This window comes from Ranitomeya imitator, chromosome 2 (genome assembly GCF_032444005.1).
Source record: "Ranitomeya imitator isolate aRanImi1 chromosome 2, aRanImi1.pri, whole genome shotgun sequence".
In the NCBI taxonomy this organism is placed as follows: domain Eukaryota; kingdom Metazoa; phylum Chordata; class Amphibia; order Anura; family Dendrobatidae; genus Ranitomeya; species Ranitomeya imitator.
In genome coordinates, this window is record NC_091283.1 from 800,829,759 (window position 1) to 800,854,787 (window position 25,029).

General features: G+C 41.1%; 1 protein-coding gene across 1 annotated transcript; it reads left to right on the forward strand.

The window, feature by feature from the left end:
• Window positions 1–7,355: 7,355 nt before the first annotated feature.
• Window positions 7,356–24,729, forward strand: LOC138667797 (natural killer cells antigen CD94-like). The gene is made up of 6 exons (XM_069755889.1): window positions 7,356–7,450; window positions 9,062–9,175; window positions 11,162–11,275; window positions 17,418–17,566; window positions 19,677–19,789; window positions 23,043–24,729. Exons 1-6 carry the CDS (start codon window positions 7,363–7,365, stop codon window positions 23,173–23,175), a joined length of 711 nt encoding a protein of 236 aa, XP_069611990.1. The 5' UTR covers window positions 7,356–7,362; the 3' UTR covers window positions 23,176–24,729.
• The last annotated feature ends 300 nt before the right edge of the window (window positions 24,730–25,029 follow it).

The following is a 25,029-nucleotide window of genomic DNA, read 5'->3' on the forward strand; positions in this document are numbered from 1 at the left end:
AGCTGAATGTGTGTGTGTATGTGTGTGTGTGTATGTCTGGGATTGGCATCTGCACCGTTGCAGCTACAGCCACAAAATTTTGCACAGTCACACGTCTGGACCCCGAGAGCGTCATAGGCTATGTTGTGAGGCGAAATTTTAAACCCGTACATTCCAATTCACCAAACAATTTTGCACCTATCTACATAATGGGGAAAAAGTGAAAGGAAAAGTGTTGGAGGCAAATTGACAGCTGCGTATGATGTGAATAAGGGGGACTTAAAGAGTGAGAGCAATGGCGCCAAAGAGTATATACCGTACAGTTTCTAAGGTGGGACCCTGACATGGGATACTCACCACACACGGGGATATGAACACAACACAAAATGCGCCACACACTACCACGTGCTTGAACACATATAACACCCTCAGCACACATTTCACCACACATACACCAACCTCGCCACATAAAAGTCGAAACACAAAAGTCACCACTCAGAACTCGCCATGCGCAAAACTCGCCACATGCAAAACTAGGCTCACGCAAAACTCGCCACACGTGCAAAACTCACCTCATGGAAAACTCGCCACATGCAAAATTTGCACACGCGGAAAAATTGCCACGTGCAGAAAAGTTGCAACACATGCAAAAGTTGCCTCACACAAAACTTGCACATACTCAAAACGCACCACACATAAAACTCGTCACGCTCAAAACTCGCCATGCGCAAAACTTGCTGCACACAACTTGCTACACTAACCTGTCACATGCAACTCGACACACAAAAAGTTGCTACACGCATGTCGCTACACAAAACTCATCTCACAAAAGTCGCCATATGCATGTCGCCACATGCAACTCAACACACAAAACTTGATACATGAAACTTGCCCTAAAACACACACATGGTATTATTCTTCAAAAATAAAAATCTGATTAATAAGCAGGCAAACTACAAGAGCAACAAATGTACCATATAGGAAATACGGCAGCTGTCAGTCACATGGCCTGTCTATTATGTGTTTGCGTGAGCTAATATATACTGCCAGTGGGGAGAGCTTCCTGTTGGCTGGGGATTTATCAGGCTGCCAATTTAGCTTAGATGACACAGGTATATACTATATACAGGAGGAGATGACACACAGGTATATACTATATACGGCGGAGATGACACACAGATATATACTATATACAGGAGAGATGACACACAGGTATATACTATATACAGGAGGAGATGACACACAGGTATATACTATATACAGGAGGAGATGACACACAGGTATATACTATATACAGGGGAGATGACACACAGGTATATACTATATACAGGAGGAGATGAAATACAGGTATATACTATATACAGGAGGAGATGACACACACATATATACTATATACAAGGGATATGACACACAGGTATATACTATATACAGGAGGAGATGACAAACGTATATACTATATACAGGAGGAAATGACATACAGGTATATACTATATAAAAGAGGAGATGACACATAGGTATATAGAGAGGAGGAGATGACATACAGCAGGTATATACTATTTACAGGGGAGATGACATACAGGTATATATTAAATACAGGAGATGACCTACAGGTGTATACTATATATAACAGAGATGACAAACATGTATATACTGACGGGAAAATGAGAGGTGTGAGGTGAAAAGGAGGGGTGACAGATGAAAATGAAAAGGGTGTCACAGCTTGTCATGTGCGACTATACATTATAGTGATAATAAATAATTGTGGGAAAATCCCTATAATATCAATAAGGGATTGAGGTGCTGGAGTTTATCAGGTGATCAGATGGCTCAGAGACATCTACTATATAAAGCTGAATGTGTGTGTGTGTATGTGTGTATGTCCGGGATTGGCATCTGCACCGTCGCAGCTACAGCCACAAAATTTTGCACAGTCACACGTCTGGACCCCGAGAGCGTCATAGGCTATATTGTGAGGCGAGATTTTAACCCTGCGCGTTCCAATTCACCAAACAATTTTGCCCCTATCTACATAATGGGGAAAAAAGTGAAAGGAAAAGTGTTGGAGGCGTCGCAGCTACAGAAACAAAATTTTGCACAGTCACACGTCTGGACCCTGAGAGCGTCATAGGCTACGTTGTGAGGTGAAATTTTAACCCCGCGCGTTCCAATTCACCAAACAATTTTGCCCCTATCTACATAATGGGGAAAAAGTGAAAGGAAAAGTGTTGGAGGCGTCGCAGCTACAGCCACAAAATTTTGCACAGTCACACGTCTGGACCCTGAGAGCGTCATAGGCTATGTTGTGAGGTGAAATTTTAACCCCGCGCTTTCCAATTCACCAAAAAAATTTGCCCCTAACTACATAATGGGAAATAATGAAAGGAAAAGTGTAGGAGGCAAATTGACAGCTGCCAGATGTGAACAAGGAGGACTTAAAGAATGAGAGCGATGGCGCCAAAGAGTATATACCGTACAGTTGCTAAGGTGGGGCCCCGACATGGGATACTCACCACACACAGGGATATGAACACACACAAAATGCGCCACACACTACCACGTGCTTGAACACATATTACCCTCAGCACACATTTCACCACAAATACACCAACCTCGCCACATAAAAGTCGAAACACAAAAGTCGCCACTCAAAACTCGCCACGCGCATACTATATACAGGAGGAGATGACACCCAGATATATACTATATACAGGGGAGATGACACATAGGTATATACTATATACAGGAGGAGATGACATACAGGTATATACTATATATAGAAGGAGATGACATACAGGTATATACTATATATAGAAGGAGATGACATTCAGGTATATACTATATATAGGGGAGATGACACACAGCAGATATATACTATATACAGGGGAGATGACATACAGGTATATACTATATATAGGAGGAGATGACATACAGGTATATACTATATACAGGGGAGATGACACACAGCAGGTATATTATATATACAGGGGAGATGACATACAGGTATATACTATATACAGGAGATGACATACAGGTGTATACTATATATAAGGGAGATGACAAACATGTATATACTGAGGTGAAAATGAAAAGGTGTGAGTGCAAAATGAGAGGAGTGAGGGAAAATAGTGGAGTGATCGGAAAATGACAGATATGAGGTCGAAAGAGGAGTGAGGGAAAATAGTGGAGTGATCGGAAAATGACAGATGTGAGGTCGAAATGACAAGTGTTAGGGGGGAATGAGAGGGAGAAAATGAGAGGTGTAAGGTAGAAAATGAGAGATATGAGGGGGAAAATGAAAGATGTGATTGGGAAAATGAGAGGCGTGATGGAAAAATAAGAGACGTGAGGTGCTATAACTAACCACAGATATTTACTATGCCCAGGCAGTGCCGGGCTCTTCAGCTAGTTTATACTAAAGAAGTTAAAATCAAATAGTATGCATAATTTATATATAGTGCCGACCAGAGCCGAAACACATGTTCTCTATTGTTTTTAGATAGGTGTGGGGGATTAGGTTTTCCTTAGTAATAGGATTGATCTTTGTATAGATGTGAGGAGACCCTTTAGAACTGTATTTCGGGTAGAAGGGCTACCATCCACTGCAGGGTGTATCTAGGGATCCTAGGGTTAGCCATCGTTGAGCGGGGGCGCCACAACGCTCCCCCTAGGGTGCCAACCTCCGCAGATAGGCAGGTATCAGCATAGAGAAATTAATAGGATCCAGCAAAATCCTCCCCCAACCTAAGGTTTTTTTTTTTTTCACCGGATATTTTTTCACTTTGTTTGCACGTTTTGTTGTGTTCATGGTGATTCAGTGTGTCAGTAGCCACAGGTTGGTGGCATTTTAAGAGCTATATAATAAAAATCGAGTTTTATGGGGAATTCTATGATTAGTGCTATTGATATTTACCCAATTGATAGTATTTGGATTATTCAAAGGCTCACCTTCCCACAAGACAATGACCCTAAGCACACAGCTAAAATAACAAAGGAGTGGCTTCAGAACAACTCTGTGACCATTCTTGACTGGCCCAGCCAACCCAATTGAGCATCTCTGGAGAGACCTGAAAATGGCTGTCCACCAACGTTCACCATCCAACCTGATGGAACTGGAGAGGGACTGCAAGGAAGAATGGCAGAGGATCCCCAAATCCATTGTGAAAAACTGCTGGATCATTCCCAATAACACTACTGGCTGTACTAGCTCAAAATAGTGCTTCTACTCAATACTGAGCAAAGGGTCTGAATACTTATGACCATGTGATATTTTTTCTTTTTTAATAAATTTGCAAAAATTACTACATTTCTCTTTTTTTCAGTCAAAATGGGGTGCAGAGTGTACATTAATGAGTATAAAGGATTTTTTTTTGAATTTACCAAATGGCTGCAATAAAGCAAAAAGTGAAAAATTTAAAGGGGCTTGATTACTTTCCATACCCACTGTATCTTATAAAAAAATCAGCTTCTTTCTATGCCAGAACTGATCAGTCATTATCAAAATTCTCAAGGTAAAATCTGTATTCACTGAAGACAGGCTATCCCATTATTGAGACAGGAGATGGCTGCTACTACAGATAATATTCCATAAAAAACACCACAGAGAAACAGGCAAAGGTTCTTACCTGTCTAGGCCTCAAATCAAATGCACTATCATGGTACAGCAGGCCCAAGTAAAGATGGCGACTACACAGGTGCGGCAAGACCAAATGATAAGATTCTATTTGGATGGGTGGAGTGAGGAGAAAGAACTGGAATTTAGTTTGACACTGTACTCACAGCTGTCACTGAAGGTCTTGCATGAGCCCATGCCACCAGCTCCTCTTCCTGAAGAATACCATATTGATACCCTTTTGGTATTCAATACAGCCAAAAAGCAAGACCAAAGTATCACAGATTGTATCATTGGACCTGTTCTCCCACTCCTTGTGATCCATATGCCAACAAAGCAGAAGTTGGGACACAGTCACTGTATACTAGCTACTTTAACAGATCGCCAAGGTGAAGGTTGTGAAGATGTTCATAAAGAATAGATAGTGGCAGACTGCTTGATCACAAACACATCCTGCCAACTTCTCTCTTCCTATAAAAAGCTGTACCTCCAGGCTGCTGCATAGCTCAGAACTTGGCTGCGGGTTAGTTCTCTCTCTGCAGCATGGAGACTGACCATCCAGTGTTTGGCATACTTGTCAATTTTTTCTTTTGTTCTCTACTACCCTTGCTATCCATTGGCCAATCTGACATTCTGCCTCCTACTTCTCCCCTATAGCTGATGCTTTTCGTGCATCTGTAATGCTATGCCACATGGCCTGCTCAGCTATTGCAACCAGTGCTATATCCTCTTGTGACACGGCGGCTATTTGTGCAACCAGTTGGTTAGTGTTTATTGATACTTCTGCAGAGTCTCTTGGACCTTCTGTTTCCTTTTGTTACTCCGATTCAATCTCCACTTCCATGGTGTGTCCTTCAGGAGTAACCTCTTCATGGTGGCACGGCAATTGTTGGCTACTTCCTTGCAGGCTTACATTACAGGCATAAAGCCCCAAACCAAACTGTTCCTGGAGCTTCTCCACTGCAGAAAGATCACACTGCTCACCGTACACTCCATTTTATGTGATGATTTCAGGAGCTTTGGTGACACGCTGATGCTCACAGATTTACTGAATGGACATTGATGCTGCTCCAACCAAATTTGGACTGATAGCTTACTAACCCCACCCCAGGTGTGCAGAACTTTCCTTTTTTTCATGCCACACTCTTGTGCGGACCTCTTATGATGGGTTGGACTTCTTCAGGACTTTTTACTTGTCTTCTCAATGGGTCAGGCTACACTTTGAGCTACTCTGTGTAGTTTCTTCCCACAAAAAATCTCGTCTTTTTTTTTCCTCACTGCAATTTTTTGCTTAGTTTACAGGACATCAATTCTATCTGCAACACACATTTAAACCCATAACATACAGGGCTTTTGATCCTACCAATTATATTATCGCTAAATATGGGGTAAGGTTCCTCTTGGTCAAGTGTCATCTTCAACCTCTCAATACCAGTGATAAGCATGGCATGTGCTCATCTGCTACCGTCACCCTATCTATACTGCTTCCTTGTGGGCTGGTGGAGTGGCCTGAGGTTTGCTATGGTAAAAGTTGCAAACTTGAAATCAGGAGAAGCCATTATAGCAAAAAAAGGATTCCATTTACTGTAATTTTAAAGATAAATAGCCATAATGGACAGCAGCCATAATGCTTGATACTTCTCACATCTGACATTAGCAGAAATTTCAGCTTTATGGTTAAACGTGGTGACACAGACCAGCGAGATGATAACCTCACACCTGCCTTCATAAAGCTAACGGGCTCTCAAGATTGATGATGGAAAAGACCAGTAGCATGTACCTTTAGATATGTTGTAGACAGTTAAATTTCATGTCCATTACTGGAACACTATGTGGCACTTTGGGTCATGGTATTATGTTGCTGTATTCTTTAACAATTCTGTGGCACTTTTTGCAAGGACACTGTCTGTGTGACACTTATCATATGAACTGTGTCTTAAAAGCTGGATTTTTGTGAACAAGTTTTTACAATTACTGTAATTTCAAAATTTGATGAATACTAAATCAATATGAAGAGCTTCAACAAAAAGCAGAATGGAAAATAAAGGAACAGAAATGTGTGTGCTTATATCTCTCTTGGATTATATTAATTTATAACATTAACTCTTCCTCGCTGGTGGACACAGACTGAAAAGTGCCCCTGAGCAGGTACATTATATTGACCCTTTACAGTCAAGAGGCTCATTATAATGCAAAATTTCACCTGCTTTGAGGATGAAAAGGTGGAAATGGGCCCCCTTATCTCTGGGGCCATTGCATCAATGATACGCCTGACACTGCCTTTCCTACAATTCCCTTTTCCTTTATTAAAAAAATATAAAAATTATTTTAATTTACGGTCAAGCAACTGCGACAAAATTTTCTTTGTCAGTGTAGAGCTAAAAAAATTCAATAATACTGTAGTTTAAAAAGTGTTTGGTTTTGTTTTTGCTGCTGGTGTTTTATACTTTACTTCACAGAAAATGTGATTCTATTTTATTATTTAACTTTCTACCTGCTGTCCCCTAAAAATATACTTGAACAAGGACCTACGGTTTCTTGTGGCTCGAATATCTTAGCTATCCCTTTGTATTTTGTCAAAAACGCTTATTTCTGTCTGTAAACTAAGCAATTTAAAAAATCTGGACTCTTATTCAGCAGAAAACCTCTTACCACAAGACATGATAGATGTGTCATCAGGAAGTTTGACTGTATTAACAGTTATTTATATCATTAGGAGGCACATATAGTGCTTCCTCCAAAAATCTGAGACGACGCTTCATTTCCCTCTTCCGATGGCTGAAGAGGTAACCTATGCTGACCTTAGGTTTTATGATTCCAGCTGTGTGTCTATTAGTCGTACATTAGAGAAGAACACAGAAGGTAGGTGCCCAAAATCATGACTTTATAATTATAAGCCACATGAATATGTACTATACGTATAACATATCCATTTATTCATTTATTGCACCTCTACTCCATAGTACTAAGCTTTAAGGTATTATTACCAGAATGGTAATTGTGTTGTCACGCCAAACTACTTGAAGAACTACACTTTTTTAAGGTCACACATTTTACTTAAACATTTTTGTGATCTGTTGTATCTTGTCTGACTAAAACTAGATGTCATATAGAGATAAGAGGATCAGGCACAATTTTTATTTCACCTGTTCACACTGATTCTCCTTGAAAATTTGATTACTGGTAAAATTAATATCCCTTATTATGCTTTGGGGTCTCACTGATCCCAGAACATAATAAATGTAAAATAAAAAAAAGGGGCATTCACCTCTCTGATCCCTCTTCTCCTTACTGCCATCCTTCCAGTCCTTGCGGCATCTTCAGGTCACCTCCACTCTCGCTAAATTCCATGGATCTCTCATACAGAGTCGGGACACCGTGAAGTCATGACACTGAGACCTTTCATGCATTATGAAAAATCCTCCAGGGCATCCTTCAAAGGCTACGTTCACATTAGCGTTGTGCGGCGCAGCCGCGGCGACGCATGCATCATGTGCCCCTATATTTAACATGGGGGGGCACATGGACATGCGTTGTCTTGCGTTTTGTGACGCATGCGTCATTGTGGCGCAACTGTCAGGGTGCAGAGGACGCTGCATGATGCAATTTTTTCTGCGCCAAAAATCATGCAAAAAATGAACGCATGCGGCACAAAACCCTGCTTTGTGCATGCGTTTTGCATGCGTTGTGCGTTGCGTCGCAGACGCTTTGCCGCACAACGCTAATGTGAACATAGCCAAACTGAAGGTCCTGGTACAGCATGAGAGCACGGTTCAGAAAAATGACTGCCAAAGGCTACCTTTTTGCTGAATCCAAATGAGGGCGAATTAAAAAAAGCGCATTTTGGCGAATTCAATTCCGCTCAAATTTATTCGCTCATCTCTCTATGTTACCTATCTCAAACCCTTTTGGTTGACCAAAAAATCAATTCACTAAAGCTATTGTGATGGCGCCTTGTTTTCTGATGTCACAAATGCCTAACAGACTGAAAACTATATTACCTTGATGCAAAATATTTTTGCAGATTATTCTGAAGACTGTCTAACATGTCTAATGAGCTTTCTCATATTTATCAGTTTATACATTTGGAACAATTGGCACCTTTATTACTGTCATTCTTTTTTTGGTTATATTATGAGTGGTTTTAAGTTTTTATTATATAAAAAGGGATCTCAATGATACAACTTTGAGCCTCTTGTACCCCAAAAAACATGTCGCCGACCGTATAACGTATGTGGTAAAGGGGCCTTTCTGTATCCTGAAGCACCAGGGTCTTGGTGCTGCACACAGAAAACTGCCCATTCTCCTAACCCTTCTGCACTAATAAAAATAATATATTTTACACCCACCTTGACGAAACTGTCAAAAGGGTGAAAATCGATAGGGAAATCTTGGCCATTTTACATGAAATTGCTGTACAAGCCTGTTCATAACTTATTAGAATTCAGTTCCTTTTTTTTGGCTTCCTTGTAGGTATTTCCTCTGAACGTAATCACAATCCCTGCAGAAGTCAGAAGAAAACGTATATTATCATAGGGATACTAATTGTTATTCTTCTCCTTGCTTTGTTAACAATGGCTATTTTATGTAAGTATTGGTAGTGCCTGCCAAACTAAACAAAGTTTAGTTTTCTGTCATGCAGAATAATGCTTTTAACATGCAGATATGAGGTTAATCTGCAGGTAAATTGTGTTCTGAACCTGCCCAGTGTTCGACTTCCATAATAATGGTTCTGCCACCATGGTTCCAATCTCCGCTCTCTGTATTGTATAACTGCACCCCCAGCACTGGCTGACAGCAGAAACCTTGCCATTTTAGAAAGGGTTTCGCAATTTTATTTGAATAGATTGTTAAAAGTTAATTAAAGTTTATAGTGTTTGTATAAAATGTTTGTAAAAAAAAAGACATACTAAGAAAATGGGAGCTGCTAGCAACAGCAGAAGCATCAACCCCAGGTCATAATGCGGTTGCAGAGGTTGGGACCAAACCCATAGGGCCAAGAGGACAGAAAGTGCAAGTGCCATTTTAAATTGAATGTGATTCAGCTGAATTTTATTTGGCACAAAGAGCCACTGACTCCCTGCTTTGCAATAGCTATACAGGCTACCAGCCAATCAAAGGCCAACAGTCAACATTAATTTGCCCATCGCAGGCAGCATATGATGTCATCTGCCCACCTTACCCAGCTATGGAGGAGGAAGAGATCATTGCTCACCATGGAGCAAGGAGGTGAGAAGAACTGTTAATTTTTATGAGCTGGAGAAAATCGCCAAACCACGGGACATTATTAAAAGATTAGGACCAAGGCAGGGGACATTATTACAGTATTGGTTACATTATTACAGGAAGGACTAGCACAAAGGGCCTTACAGGATAAGAACCAGGACAAGAGCCATTGTAAAAGGATAGAGGCCAGGCTGAAGGACATTATTACAGGATATGGGATATTTTTACAGGAAAGAAGCTAGGATGTAGAACATTATTACAGGGATCGAATATTGGACCAACATTCCAGTGGGGTCCCAGATACACATTTTGTATTGGAGCTCATAGAACTCTAATTGCACCAGTGACCACCACCATATCTAGCACCAGATGTTCAGGAAATAGTACCTGCCTCTGGCAAGCGTATTAGTGGGAAGAAAGCAGAGGACATTATTTTATATATGACACATCGCTCATGTCAATCACATGATTTTATTTCTGATAGATTTAGTTAGTTTGCTGCAAAGAATGGTCTGTCTGATCAGAAGTGACTATGACAGATCATTTTTGGACAGCCATTTAATTTTGAAAAAACATGAAGTTTGTCATTTTGTTCTGTTATTAAAGTGGGCTGTTGGCTACTTCTGGTTACCATTTCTAAGGCAAGGGCACTTTGACATTACTAAGGCTGTGTTTGTACTAAAAAGAATGAAAAGTGTTGAATACACATATTTTCAGGGCAATTAGAGACTTTGCTTTATGGAGATTCATGGTGGACTGAGTAGCTGAAAATCAAATTTTGGGGAAAAATTTGATGAACCTGGTAAATTCGAATTTCAAAAGTTTAGATGATCTGTAATCACTAAATAATTGCAGATTTGACATCTAAGGTAAACTAAAATTCTTAACCTCATAGTTGTCAGTTACCCACCCATTATTTAATGCACCAGTCCTGCATTTTTCATTCCTTTTTTAGGAATCTTGCATGTGAGTATAATTCATGTAGACAATACTTATTTGTAGCCATATTCACCCATTTTCAGCCCCACTCTGGATTTGTGACTGCCATTGTTGTCTTGCCAAATCACACAGTGGTTATTGTATGAAGTGGAGTTCACGTTTTAAAATCTTCTTAATCGACTTCTTTGGGAATCCAGAATGAACACACAGTGATCCGGCTTACAAAAGCTGTTATGTGGTGGCTAAAAACAGATGAGGAGAATGCTCTGTCGAATAAAAAGTCTGAAGTGGTACTTTAAAAAAAAATACTGTACGTGCACCTTGTATTACTATAATATAGTATTTGAAATAATTTGCTTATTTTTTGTACATTTTACTGTGGTTTGTAAAAACATTTTTTTCCCAAAGTATTGAAGACATCTGAAAAGCAAAAGTATTACCAAAGTAGAATCAAAAGCATCTCACAAACGCTGGCGATTGTGAAAAATGAGCTGTGCATAAAAAATGAAGAGGAACAAAAAGGTAAAAACCTTCAACAAACAGCAAGTGTAAGTCTATATTCACATGTCCAGTAATAATCTGTTAGAATGGATCCATCAGAAATCCGTTAGGAGAAAAGATGTGTTGACATAACATTTTATTATTATTATTATTTATTTGTATAGCACCACTAATTCCATGGTGCTGTACATGAGAAAGGGGTTACATACTGAGTTATAGATATAGTTTACAGTAAACAAATTTACAGTGACAGACTGGTACAGAGAGGAGAGGACCCTGTCCTTGCGGACTTACATTCTATGGGATAATGGGGAAGAGACAGAAGGTCGGGAGTGCAGCAGCTCAGGTGGTGGTGAGGCGGCAGAATGGTTATTGCAGTCTGTAGGCTTTCTTGAAGAGATAGATTTTCAGGTTCCGTCTGAAGGATCCAAGTGTGGTGGATAATCGGACATGTTGAGGCGTGGAATTCCAGAGAATGGGGGATATTTGGGATAAATCTTGGAGGCGGTTGTGTGAGGAACGAATAACTGTGGAGGAGAGTAGGAGGTCTTGGGAGAATTGGAGATTATGTGAGGGAAGATATTGGGAGATTAGTTCAGAGATGTAGAGAGGGGACAGGTTGTGGATGGCTTTGTAGATCAATGTCAGCAGTTTGAACTGTATCTGTTTGGGAATTGGGAGCCAGTGGAGGGATTTTCAGAGGGGAGAAGCAGGGGAGTAGCGAGGAGAGAGGTGAATTAACCGGACAGCAGAGTTGAGGACAAACTGGAGCGGCGCAAGAGAGTTAGCGGGGAGGCCACAGAGGAGGGTGTTGCAGTAATCGAGGCGGGAGGTGATGAGGGCATTCACAAGAGTTTTGGTCAATTGTGGACTGAAGAAGGGACAGATTCTGGCAATATTTTTGAGTTGGAGGTGACAGGAGGTGGCAAGAGTTTGGACTTGCAGTTTGAAAGACAGGGCAGAGTCGAGAGTGACCCTGAGGCAGCGTATTTCAGGTGCGGGAGAGAGCGTGATGCCGTTTACCATAATAGATAGATCAGGTAGGGGGGATACGTGAGATGGGGAAAGATGATGAGTTCGGTTTTGTCTACATTGAGTTTTAGGTAGCGAGAGTTGAAGAAGGAGGATATGGCTGACAGACACTCCGGGATTCTGGACAGCAGAGAGGTGACATCTGGGCCAAAGAGGTACATCTGAGTGTCATCCGCATACAGGTGGTACTGGAAGTTATGGGACTTTATGAGTTGTCCTAGACCAATGGTATAGATGGAAAAAAGTAGGGGCCCCAGGACAGAGCTTTGGGGACATCAACAGAGAGAGGGTGGGATGAGGAGGTAGTGTGAGAGTGGGAAATGCTAAATGTGCGGTCGGAAAGGTATGAGGCAATCCAGGACAGGGCAAGGTCTTTGATGCCAAAGGAAGAAAGAATTTGTAGCAGTAGGCAGTAGTCGACTGTGTTGAAGGCAGAGGACAGGTGGAGGATGGAGAACTCTCTGTTTTCTTTGGCTGTGAGTAAGTCATTAGTAATTTTTGTCAGGGCAGTTTCGGTGGAGTGGTGGGGGCGGAAGCCAGATTGGAGGCTGTCAAGGAGAGAGTTAGATGAGAGGCAGGAGGAAAGTTGAGCATGGACATGCTGCTCAAGGAGTTTTGAAGCAAATGGGAGCAGTAATATGGGATGATAGCTGGGCATAGCAGTTTGGTCAAGGTTAGTTTTTCTGAGGATGGGTGTGATGGTGGCATGTTTGAAGGCAGAGGGGAAGGTACCAGAAGATAGCGATAGGTTGAAGAGATGGGTTAGGGTTGGAATGAGCGTGTTAGTGAGGTTGGAGAGCAGGTGGGAAGGGATGGGTGGTGAGGTGTGATTTGTGCACAGGTGGTGAGGTGTGATTTGGAAAGCAGGTCAGTAAGCTCTCCTTCAGTGATGTTGGAGAGGGAGGTTATTAGGGAAGGACAGAGGTCTCCTATATGGAATGGTTGGGGTGGTGGAACAGTAAAGGTTTGCCTTGTTTGGTCGATCTTGTTTTTGAAGTAGGTGGCAAAGTCCTCGGAAGAGATGAGGGGAGTTGGAGGTGGCAGTGGTGGGCGGAGGAGAGAGTTAAATGTTGTCATAGAAAAATGGACCCGTAGAAGCGCTAGATACAGCACGAAACGGCCGTCGTCAACCCCTGCACATTCCTGCTGTCACTGCACATCCCCCGAGCTGTGAAGATGTATTATCACATGTCTCAATAAAGACTTTCCTCACTCCAGGATCGGTGAGTGCTTCCGCATTTTTCTATGACAGGATTCATTACTCACCTATGTTTCATGCGAGCACCCATGATCAGCAGTCAGGAATTCAGCTGGTGCAGTACGCATCTTGTTTTTTTCCTCCTTGTGCTTCAGCAGTGCTGCTCCACTGTTTTTCTTTCTTTTTTGATAATCAGAGAGTTAGGGTACCGTCACACAGTGGCATTTTGATCGCTATGACGGCACGATTCGTGATGTTCCAGCGATATAGTTACGATCTCGCAGTGTCTGACACGCTTCTGCGATCAGGGACCCCACTGAGAATCGTACGTCCGCTGAGAATCGTACGTCGTAGCAGATCGTTTGAAATTTTCTTTCGTCGTCTAGTGTCCCGCTGTGGCGGCATGATCGCATGGTGTAACAAAGGTGTGCACGATATTGTATACGATGTGCGCATAGTAACCAACGGCTTCTACATCGCACATACGTCATGAAATTATCGCTCCAGCGTCGTACATTGCAAAGTGTGACAGCAGTCTACGACGCTGGAGCGATATTGTTACGATGCTGGAGCGTCGCGGATCGTGCCATCGTAGCGATCAAAATGCCACTGTGTGATGGTACCCTTAAATGTGCTGATCAGTTGCTTTGGGTTATAGGATAATGAAGATACAAGGTTTGTGAAATAGTTATGTTTAGCAAAGGTGAGGGCTAATTTGAGGGCAAGTGTAGCTTGTTTGAAAGCAGTGAAGGCGTCTGGCAGGCATGTTTTCTTCCAATGCCGCTCCGCGACCCTGGATGCTTGTCGAAATTTTTTTGTGAGATTGTTATGCCAGAGTTGCCCATTGATTTGTCGCCCTTTGAGATGCATGAGAGGGGCGACTGAGTCTATGACTGATATGAGGGTGGTGTTATAGAAAGCGGTGGCGCTGTCCATGTAGTGGTATGAAGATATGGAGGAAAGGGGTAGAAGAGAGTCTGAGAGTCTGTGAATGTCTAGGTGTGCGAGGTTTCTGCGAGGATGTGGTAATTGCTGGACAGGTGGAGGGCGGGTGAGGAGGACAAGGATGAGAAGGTGAGTAGACGGTGGTCAGATAGTGGGAAGTGAGAGGTTGTGAGATTAGATAAGTAACAGAGGCAAGTGAAGATGAGGTCTAGTGTATTTCCATCTGTGTGGGTGGCTGTGGAGAACCACTGAGTGAGCCCAAAGAACGAAGTAAGGGCCAGGAGCTTGCAGGCTGCTGGCTGGCGGGTGTCAGTAGGGATATTAAAGTCACCGATAATGATGGTGGGATGTCAGCAGAGAGAAAGTGAAGAGACCAGGTGGAGAATTGGTAGATGAAGGCAGTGGTTGAGCCCAGTGGTCAGTATATGACAGCCATTTGGAGATTAGAGGGAGAGTAGATACAGACAGAGTGAACCTCGAAAGAAGGGAGGATAAGGGAGGGTGGAGGTTGGATAGGGTTGAAGGAACAGTTTTTGAAAGAAGGAAACCCACTCCTCAGCCATGTCTGTTGCCAGAGCAAGGAGTGTGGGTAAATTGGAGGCCACCGTAACTCAGTGCAGCAGGGGAGGCTGTGTCATGGGGCATCAGCTAGGTCTCAGTGAGGGCCATGAAGGAAAGGTTGTGGGAAGTACAGAGATCGTGGATCATGTGGAGCTTGTTGCAGATGGAGCGAGCATTCCAAAGTGCCCCAGAGAGAGGAAGCAGGGAGGTGGGGGTCAGCGGCACAGATTTTAAGTGTGAGGGTAGTTTCTCTTAGTGTGAGAAGGATAGGTTTGAGGATTAGTGGGATGTATGAGGCAGGGGGAGCCAGGACTGGGTGATATGTCGCCAACAGTGAGAATGAGCAGAGAAAGGGAAAGCAGGTAGGTGACAGGGAGTGATCGGCTTATATTATATTTTGGTAGGAGAGGTCTGAGGTTAAAGAGCAGGTCTGCAGATGAAACGAGGTGGGGATAAGAGAGCAGGGGGAATAGTTATGTGGTTTGAGGATGCAGGGGTTTGGGGTTAGCAAAGGAGAGTTAGGATTAGTGGTGCAAAAACGGTGGTGGAAAATGTGAGCATGGTTAAAGAGCAGGGGAGGAAAACAAAGGCAAATAAAATTAGAAGTCAGTGATTAGTCTTACCGTCTGGCCGATTTCTGGTATATTTCTGATGATACACTTAAAAAGATGTCACTTAAAATGATGTCACATCTGACTAAAGTCATATCTGTCTGCTCCATTCAACTTATACAATTCAAGTGTCCATGAAATGAAGCCAGGTGAGGGAGGGGAGGAGGAAGGAGGTGTAGGACAGTTCACAGCAGGGAACAATTAACAGATTGCAGTTAAATGAACATTTGACTTCCATCAAAGCTGAAGAAAGATAGGATAAGATGGAAGGATACTGTTAGGTGTGAAGAGCATGGATATTTCAATCTGCATACAGAAAATTTGAAGTATGATACATGGAATTAAAGTCAGGGAAAAAGTAGCAGCGTACCAGTTAAAACAGAGGGAGAGAAGTACATGGGATTCTAGGGTGTAGTGGGTACTTCAGATTGTTTTGACTGGTACGTCTGAACCGTCTCCTAGAGGGAGAGAAGTACATGGGATTCTAGGGTGCAGTGGGTACTCCTGATTAGGAGATGGTTCAGACGTATCAGTTAAAACATAGGGAGAGAAGCACATGGGATTCTATGGTGCAGTGGATACTCCAGATTAGGAGACGGTTCAGATGTACCAGTTAAAACAGAGGGAGAGAAGTACATGGGATTCTAGGGTGCAGTGGGTACTCCAGATTAGGAGACGGTTCAGGCGTACCTGTGGATGAAAGCAGATGGATCACGGCATGACAGCATGAAGGAAAATCTACCATGGGTTACTTAAAAAGATGTCACTTGAAATGATTTTAGACCAATATTCACTAACTGATCTCTAGCAGATCCATTTTTTTAACACGGGAGTCAATGGACAATGGATCCGTTAGGCTGGTTTCACATTAGCGATCAGCTGAGCTACGTAGGGCTACGTACTTCCTCCATTAAGCTCCACCAACTTCCACACTTCTTCTATTTAGCTCCGCCTACCTCTACATGCATCCTGCATACCTATCTCTAACATTGGATATGCAGGACATGCGGATGTATGTGGATGTGTCATTTTGACGTGCCCGCCAAACGCACAGAAATACAGCATACTGAATAACTCATTTAACTCCTGGGTCTGCTCGAGGCTGGAAGACCTGACTTTGAGTGGACACCTTGACAAAGATGTGATGTGATGGAGAAGTGAAGACAGCAGAAAAGGAGTAACGGGTGTCAGAAGACATGAGCAGTAAGGTGAGTATTTTTTTTCCTTTTCTAACTTTTTATCGGCTCTTTTCCTACTCCGCAAGATGGAGGCCACAGGTGGCAGCCATTATGCAAAACTCATATAAAACATTTTCCAGAATGTGGATTTTTGTAAAATGTAAGTATAATTCAATTCCACCTGTATACATTTTCCCATCTCAAATAACCATAGTATCTTATTGTGGCTGTCCTGCTTGGTATTGTAGAAAATAAAGATTGACACAGAAACTGGGTGAGGCAAAATATTCTCTTTTGTCTAAATGACTGCACAGAGATTGTGTAATCTCATGTTTGTCCAATTCATTACATGAGAAAGTATTTTTCTTCCATAATGCTGTATATTGTATTACAAGAGGCTTTAATATATTTCTGTGGACCAGTTAGTTGATTGATTCCAGCAGAATTATGAATGCTGCTCTGGACTGTAAATCAAACAACAGCTGGGTATAAAATAAACCACAGAATGCTTTTTTAAATGTACACTTATATTATGTGTGGAACATTATATGTCAAGCAACTGAAGCAGAATATGATATTTCTGTAAATACAATTCTTTTCCATTCATAGACGTTTAACTTTCAGTCTTTTTGATTTAGGATCTTGTCTGCTTTGTCCAATGAACTGGATTCTAATCAAGAAGAAATGTTACTATATGCTGGAAAAAATTCTGACATGGCAAGAATCACAGAGCTTTTGTGAATCTCAGAACTCCAGCCTTATAATGCCAAAAACTCTTGAGGAAATGGTAAGAAAATGTAGTATAAGGAACAAAAAAAGAGAGAAATAGCTATGTCTTAAAGGGACTGCTGCATCTCATAATGACATACTACTTAATTGAGGTTATTACATTAAATCTATTGTTTTAATTTATTTGTGAGTGATTTTTTTGTGTATCATGACTGATTTGAGAAAAAAACAAACAAATAGAAATCTTGTACTTTCACACTACGCACTGAGGCTGTTCTAGACTCATACTTCCTGTTTTTTCAGGAAATTAACTTGTACATTAACTGCAACAGACTCTGACACTATGTTTTGTAATAAAGCATCTGATGAACGTGTGCAAAGGTCATCGAGTAGGGAGGATGAGCGTTACCATTTGCTTATGTTTGATCCTGTGTTACAAGCTACGTACAGAGCTTTTACCCATGGACGGACATAAGATTGGTGCAGCTTGTGCACAAGGGCCCAAATGGTAAAGGGGCCCTTTTCAATGTGCAAAGCAGCACGGAGCTTCTGTTATATCAGAACTATTGGACTCCAAAGGGCCCATATTCTGCTTCTTCATAGGGGCCCTTTCCTTTCTGTGTCCGCCACTGGTTTTACCTGTCATTGTAATTCTGTCTGTGACAATATTGAGACTTCTGAAACGTTTTGTCTACAAATCAGGTACAATATGAGTATAAAATTGCCTAATACCAATGTGAAAATTGCAATATTTTTTTTCTAATACAGATGTTGATATAAAAAAAAACATTTTGCCATAATATTAACAAAAATAACATTTATCACAAACCTGATTTAGTTAATAGATCATTCTTTTGACCTTTAAATGGATTTACTACAATCAAAATACAGTATTAATGGCTTACTCTTTGGCATAGACTCCCTCTCTGCACCCCATGATGATTGGCTGTACAATGGATTCATGGCACTCTTCAAACTTTATACCCATTCATGAAATTGATGCATATGTTGCAGAATAGATTTTGTACATATCAAACATTTATGGTAGGAGATGATCACTTAGACTCAATTCAGACATTGCCCTCTTTTTACATTTTCTTTGCCACAATCAACATCTTTTCTAACCACTGATAGATTTCAGCCGGTGTCATGAATTTCCATGGCTTTTTGCACCTCTTTTTTCTTCATGTGTCTAATTGTTTTTACCCTCCGTCATTTCTCATTTTTACACATAATTTATGGGCATCTAATGTTTGATCTCTTTGCCTGTGTAGATTGGATGTTACTGACATCTGATGAGAATTTGATGTCAATAGCACCTTACAAAAATACTAGATGTAGTTGTTTTTTAATGTGGGGCATATTGATTTTTGCATCAGCTAATTAGAGTAAAACAGAATACTTTGTAATGAAATTATTATTATTAAAGGGACTCTGTCACCTGAATTTGGAGGGAACAATTTTCAGCCATGGAGGCGGAGTTTTCGGGTGTTTGATTGACCCTTTCCTTACCCGCTGGCTGCATGCTGGCTGCAATATTGGATTGAAGTTCATTCTCTGTCCTCCGTAGTACACGCCTGCACAAGGCAATCTTACCTTGTGCAGGCGTGTACTATGGAGGACATAAAATGAACTTCAATCCAATATTGCAGCCAGCGGGTAAGGAAAGGGTGAATCAAACACCCAAAAACCCCGCTTCTATGGCTGAAAATTGTTCCCTCCAAATTCAGGTGACAGAGTCCCTTTAACCTTACTTTCATGTTACGATTTGAATAAAAAAAAATTAAAATCTTAATTTTTCAAGGGGGGTGTAGAGATTTATTCTGAGCCATATATATCTCCTATTCTTTTGCATGTTTGTCACACTTAAATGTTTCAGGTCATCAAATGTAAATATTAGACAAGACAAAGATAACACAAGTAACTACAAAATGAAGTTTATAAATTAAGGTAGTTATTATCAGGGGAAAAAGAAATCCAAAACCTATGGGGTGCCATGTGAAAAAGTGATTGCTTTTCCCCTTGAAAAATAAATTAAATTGGAATAGGAAATCAGGAAGGGGGCAAACACTTTTTGACACTGTAAATATATATCAAACAAAATGTTCATAGTTGCATATTTCAAAAATTTTCAACTTTTTATTATGTTTATATTTATTATTTTTCAGAAATTTATCACTTGCAACTTCCAAAGCTCATATGCAAACAATGTATGGATAGGTCTTACATGTTCTTTAAAATCAAATGAAAGATGGTTGTGGCTTGATAACACAACATACATGTGAGTAACTATATCTTTTTTATAATCCCTAATTTCACACTGCTCATGAAAAAGACTATTCCATATCAATCTTATGCCAGATGAGTGCCCTTCTTTATCACATGTTTAGGTATGATGAAAGATGCACCAAATTCATTAAGAGGCATATGTCTCATTAATCATTTGGTTCTTCCTATTCCTTTGTACTGTTGATGAACACTGGTCCGCAAGATGCAGCCCCGGGATGTCTACATGTTTCTTGCAAAATTGCAATTTTATTCATACCAAAATGAATAGATAAGCAGTTAGCATCAGGAGCACATAGGCATCTTGTCTTTTTGCAATCGGTTTCCACGGATTTTAATATCTATCCTCCCATAAAGTTCACAATTGCTCGACCTTCTTTCACTGATTTTCCTGTACTGAGTAAATAGCCGGAGTGTGGCTCACACTCAAGAATGCGAAAAATGTAAATAAATAACAAACCAAAGAAAAAAAATCTAAAAACAATTAAAAAGGATTCATATCCATGAGAAAATAGGTGTCAAGCAGTTATGGTTTCACTCTCCAAAATAACCTTGCAAAATAAATAAATAACCCTATATTCCAACCAGATAGATAATAGGAAGAAATAAATATATTCAAGCTATGTCAAATAAAGACCATCTGAGACCTTGTGAAGAACAGGCAATATAGATGTACATTAATTTGCATAATATTCAATAAAAGATCAAGATTTTAACAAAAAGTTATTATAACTGATAAATGAGTAATAAAATGTTAAGGAAAATCCTAGGGAAAAAGATCCTAAATGTATTGCCACTCACGGCAATTGCCTCAAGGGTGCCTACTAGTGGTGAGCGAATAGCATTGTTGCTCAGGTCTCCCCGAGCATGCTCAGTGCTCAGGTGATCTCCGAGCATTTGTTAGTGCTCGGAGATTTAGTTTTCCTTGCCTCAGCTGCATGATTTACGGCTGCTAGACAGTCTGAATACATGTGGGAATTGCCTAAGAAACAGGCAATCCTCACATGTATTCAGGCTGTTTGCATTGTTGGGTCTGTTGTATCTCATCTTCCTGTTTACAATACCCCGCAGATTCTCTATGGGTTTAAGGTCAGGTGAATTTACTGGTCAATCAAGCACAGTGATACTGTTGTTTTTAAATCAGGTATTGGTTGTTTTGGCAGTGTGGACAGGTGCCAAGTCCTGCTGGAGAATGAAATTTCTACCTCCAAAATGTTAGGTGTCAAGTTCCTACCGCTGTACAGGGGAATCTCATAGTTAGTAAGTAAGGCCGAAAAAAGACATTTGTCCATCCAGTTCAGCCTATATTCCATCATAATAAATCCCCAGATCTACGTCCTTCTACAGAACCTAATAATTGTATATAGTAACATAGTTAGTAAGGCCGAAAAAAGACATGTAAGGCCGAAAAAAGACATATCTTTTTTCTCGAATCTCGAATCATGTCTGTTGTGGCCTCCCATTCTCCTCCAGCCGCAGTGGAACCTGCTCAGCGGAGACGTTGGTCCCATCATCTGGCTCAGCCTGATACTGTGCGAATGGTTACTGCTGCCTTTCCACGCTCTGCCTTTGTGGTCAGCACTGGTCAGTGGCGAGCAGGCTTTCTGGGACCAAGTCCTGCTTTTCACGCACTGACCTTTCCCACGGGAGGACCTCTCATTGGAGGTCGGGGGTCACACGCTCAGGCCCTGTAGCAGCTCCTGCTGGTCCACCAGGAAGGTCCCGAAGAGCTGCAACTATAAAATGTTCGCATGGCTGCATGGCCATGTGCTAGTATCAAATGTGTTTGACTTTTGCCAGTGGATACTATACCACTATAAACATATGTGGTGTGAGGCTGTAGCTTTGGGACTGTACACTCAGGCAGTCAGGTAGCGTCAGTGGGAGCAATTAGCCTTGGCTTAGCATATGGTTCCTTCATGTGTGCAGTTAGCACAGAAGAGTTCCAGAGCAAGCACAACCCTAGTTAGGGTAATAGTTTTGTGTACAGCGCAACTCTGTGAGGCAACAGAGATCGCTTCCAGTTCACACGGGGTGAAGCTTAACCCACGTGTGAGCTCAGAGATTATCCGCCGTTACTTTGCAGCAGATATCTCTGCACGGTGGACCCCGGGCTGCGAATGCACCTTGTAGCTACCTACCTATACTTGGTGCGTTCCGCTAGCCCTAACACAAAAAGCTTGTCGGCAGAGGGAAGCATGAAGTGCTCTAAAGTTTCCTAGTAGACGACTGCAATAACTTTGGTCTTGATAATATACAGTGTACCTATACCAGCAGATGACATAGCTCCCCAAACCATCACTGATTGTGGAAACATCACACTAGACCTCAAGCAGCTTGGATTGTGTGCCTCTCCACTCTTCCTCCTGACTCTGGGACTTTGATTTCCAAATGAAATGCATGATTTACTTTCATCTGAAAACAACACCTTGGACCACTGAGCAACAGTCCAGTTATTTTTCTCCTTGGCCCATTGGTTATGATTGGCTTGACACTACGAATGCGACACTTGTAGCCCATGTCCTGGATACTTCTGTGTGTGGTGGCTCTTGAGCTATGACTCCATCAGTATTCCACTCCTTGTGAATCTCCCCCAAATTTTAGAATGGCCTTATCTTAACAATCTTTTCAAGGCTTGGGTTATCCCGGTTGCTTGTGTACCTTTTTCTACCACACTTTTTCCTTCTACTCAACTTTCCATTAATATGCTTGGGTACAGCACTCTGTGAACAACCAGCTTCTTTAGCAATGACCTTTTGTGACTTACCCTCCTAGTGGAGAGTGTCAATGACTGCGCTTTGGACATCTGTCAAGTCAGTAGTCTTCCCCATGATTGTGGAGCCTACTGAAACAGACTAAGGGACTTTTTTAAATGCTGAGTAAGCCATTGTAGGTGTTTTTGCTAATTATTCTAATTTACTGAGATAATGAGTTTGGGGTTTTCATTAGCTATAAGCCATAATAATCAACATTAACAGAAACAAACATTTGAAATAAATCACTCTGCTTCTAATGACTCTATATAATATATTAGTTTAACTTTTTGTATTGATGAACTGAAATACATGAAGTTTTGATGATCTTCTAACTTTGTGAGAGGTACCTGTACAGTTGGATTTTATCTAGGAGGCCTTGCACCCAGCACATTCTGATATTGTTACATATATATATATATATATATATATATATATATATATATATATATATATATATTTCTAATGACTCTTATGATTTTATTTATTTTGCAGACTCTACCTTTCACAGTGCAAAGAAATAAAATGTGCCTCTTTTGACTACACCTTACGTTTTCAAACTCCATGCAGTACTAGGCTAAAACCAGTATGCCAAAGGCTACCTGTAAATTTTCCTTCTATTAATTAGTAAGGCAATATAAATGTGAATTGTGTTAAGATATGCCTTATGCAAATGTGTTATAAAAATGCATGCTAATATATGAAAGTGTTTTTTTCTAAATACAAATCCATGCAGCTACTGTGATTCAAAGACAAACATCAGAACAATGTCAGTTTGAGGCTAAATGCATTGTCTGAGAACTGACTTTGACATCTCAATCTGACATCTGATTTTAACAACTGACTATGATATGTGACTTTGACATCTTCACAACTGTCTTTGACATTTAACTTTGACAACTGACTGTTAGGTTGCGAGTTCCCTCCGCTGCACAGGGGGAATCTCAAACCATCTCCGCTACGGTCTCCCATTCTTCTTTAGCCACAGTGGAGCCTGCTCAGCGGAGACGTCAGTCTCAGCGTCTGGCTCAGGCAGATACTGTGCGCTTAGTTACTGCTGATCTTCCAGGCTCAGCCATTGTAGCCAGCACTGTTCTGCTCTACTGAGCATGCCCAAGGGACGACCTCTCATTGGAGATTGGGGGTCATATGCTCAGGTCCTGTAGCAGTTCCTATTGGACCACTAGGAAGGTCCTGGAGATCTTCCTCTATAAAAGGTTTGCATGGCCGCACGGCCATGCGCTAGTATCAACTTATGTTCATGAGTGTATGAGCTTTGCTACTTTGTGGTCTGTGTCAGCATGTGCTCGGGGTCGGCTGTAAGCCATTAGAATTCCGGCACCTCCGGAGAGGAGTTTGTGTGTGTGAATTTAGGGCTGGCGTATAGCCACTAGAATTCCAGCACCTCTGGAGAGGAGTTGTTTGAGTGCTGTTGCTGACCATATGACCAATGTATGCTACCTGCTCCGTTAGTGAGCTTCTGTCCTCTGTGAGGTTAACAGAGCACAGCGTTACCTTAAATCCTGGTGACTCTGTGAAGCAACAGGGTGTGCTCCTATACAGACCGGGTGTCGGAGCCTGTGTCTATTCAGGCGTAGTACCGCCATATAGTGCTGCCATTTACTATCAGCAGGTTCCACTCCTGCACGGTGGACCCCGGGCTGCGAACGCACCTATATTATCTCATTATTTACTCGGTGCGCTCCGCCAGCCCTATCACTGACTTTGACAACTAACTCTTATAAGTCATATATCAAAGTCATATGTCACAATCACATATCGGAGTCAGTTGTTAAAGTCAGATGTCAAAGTTAGTTGTCAAAATCAGATATCAGAGTCAGTTCTCAGACAGGGTATTTAGCCTCATCTGACATTATTCTGAATTTTTATTTTGATATTTGATCATGTCCTAAAATAGACACTATGCTTATCTACATTCCGTGATTAAAGGCTCATTCAAAACTGCATTTGAAAATGCAAATCAAATACAGATGTGCAATGCAAATCTTTATCTTATTCACAACTTGTTCCATTGTTGTTTCTCTGTTGTATCTGTTCTTTTACTTTTTAATCATTTGTCAATTTGTCAACAATATGAAACAATATTCATTAAAAAAGTTATTTTGTTATTTTGCTGGTTTTGGAATGTTGCTAAACTATTGGAAATAAACGTTTAAACTCTTCCTTGTGAGATTAATAATAACTAGAAAATGGTTCTCAGGGGCATCACTTAAAAATTTGGAATGGAGAAGACTGTTAATTAGAACAATCAAATTGGAATTAGTAACTTTGCATGCTTTACAAAACTTTTTTATTCCTTTCACTTTAATTTATGTCTCTGGAGGTGGATGTGCGTTTTGGGTATTTGTTTGTATTTGTTACTGTACGAAGAATAAGAAGTATACATACACTGAATTCTATGGGTTGAAAACTACAGCAGTATGTATCCTCTAGAACATGTTGCACATTAAAACAAATGGCA

Bases quoted from the DNA above. Each gene is read 5' to 3' on its own strand.
- LOC138667797 (XM_069755889.1), top strand. From the start codon at position 7,363: ATGGCTGAAGAGGTAACCTATGCTGACCTTAGGTTTTATGATTCCAGC. The intron at 17,567-19,676 runs GTAAGAAAATGT...ATTATTTTTCAG, and splicing joins CAAAAACTCTTGAGGAAATG to AAATTTATCACTTGCAACTT. The intron at 19,790-23,042 runs GTGAGTAACTAT...TTTATTTTGCAG, and splicing joins CTTGATAACACAACATACAT to ACTCTACCTTTCACAGTGCA.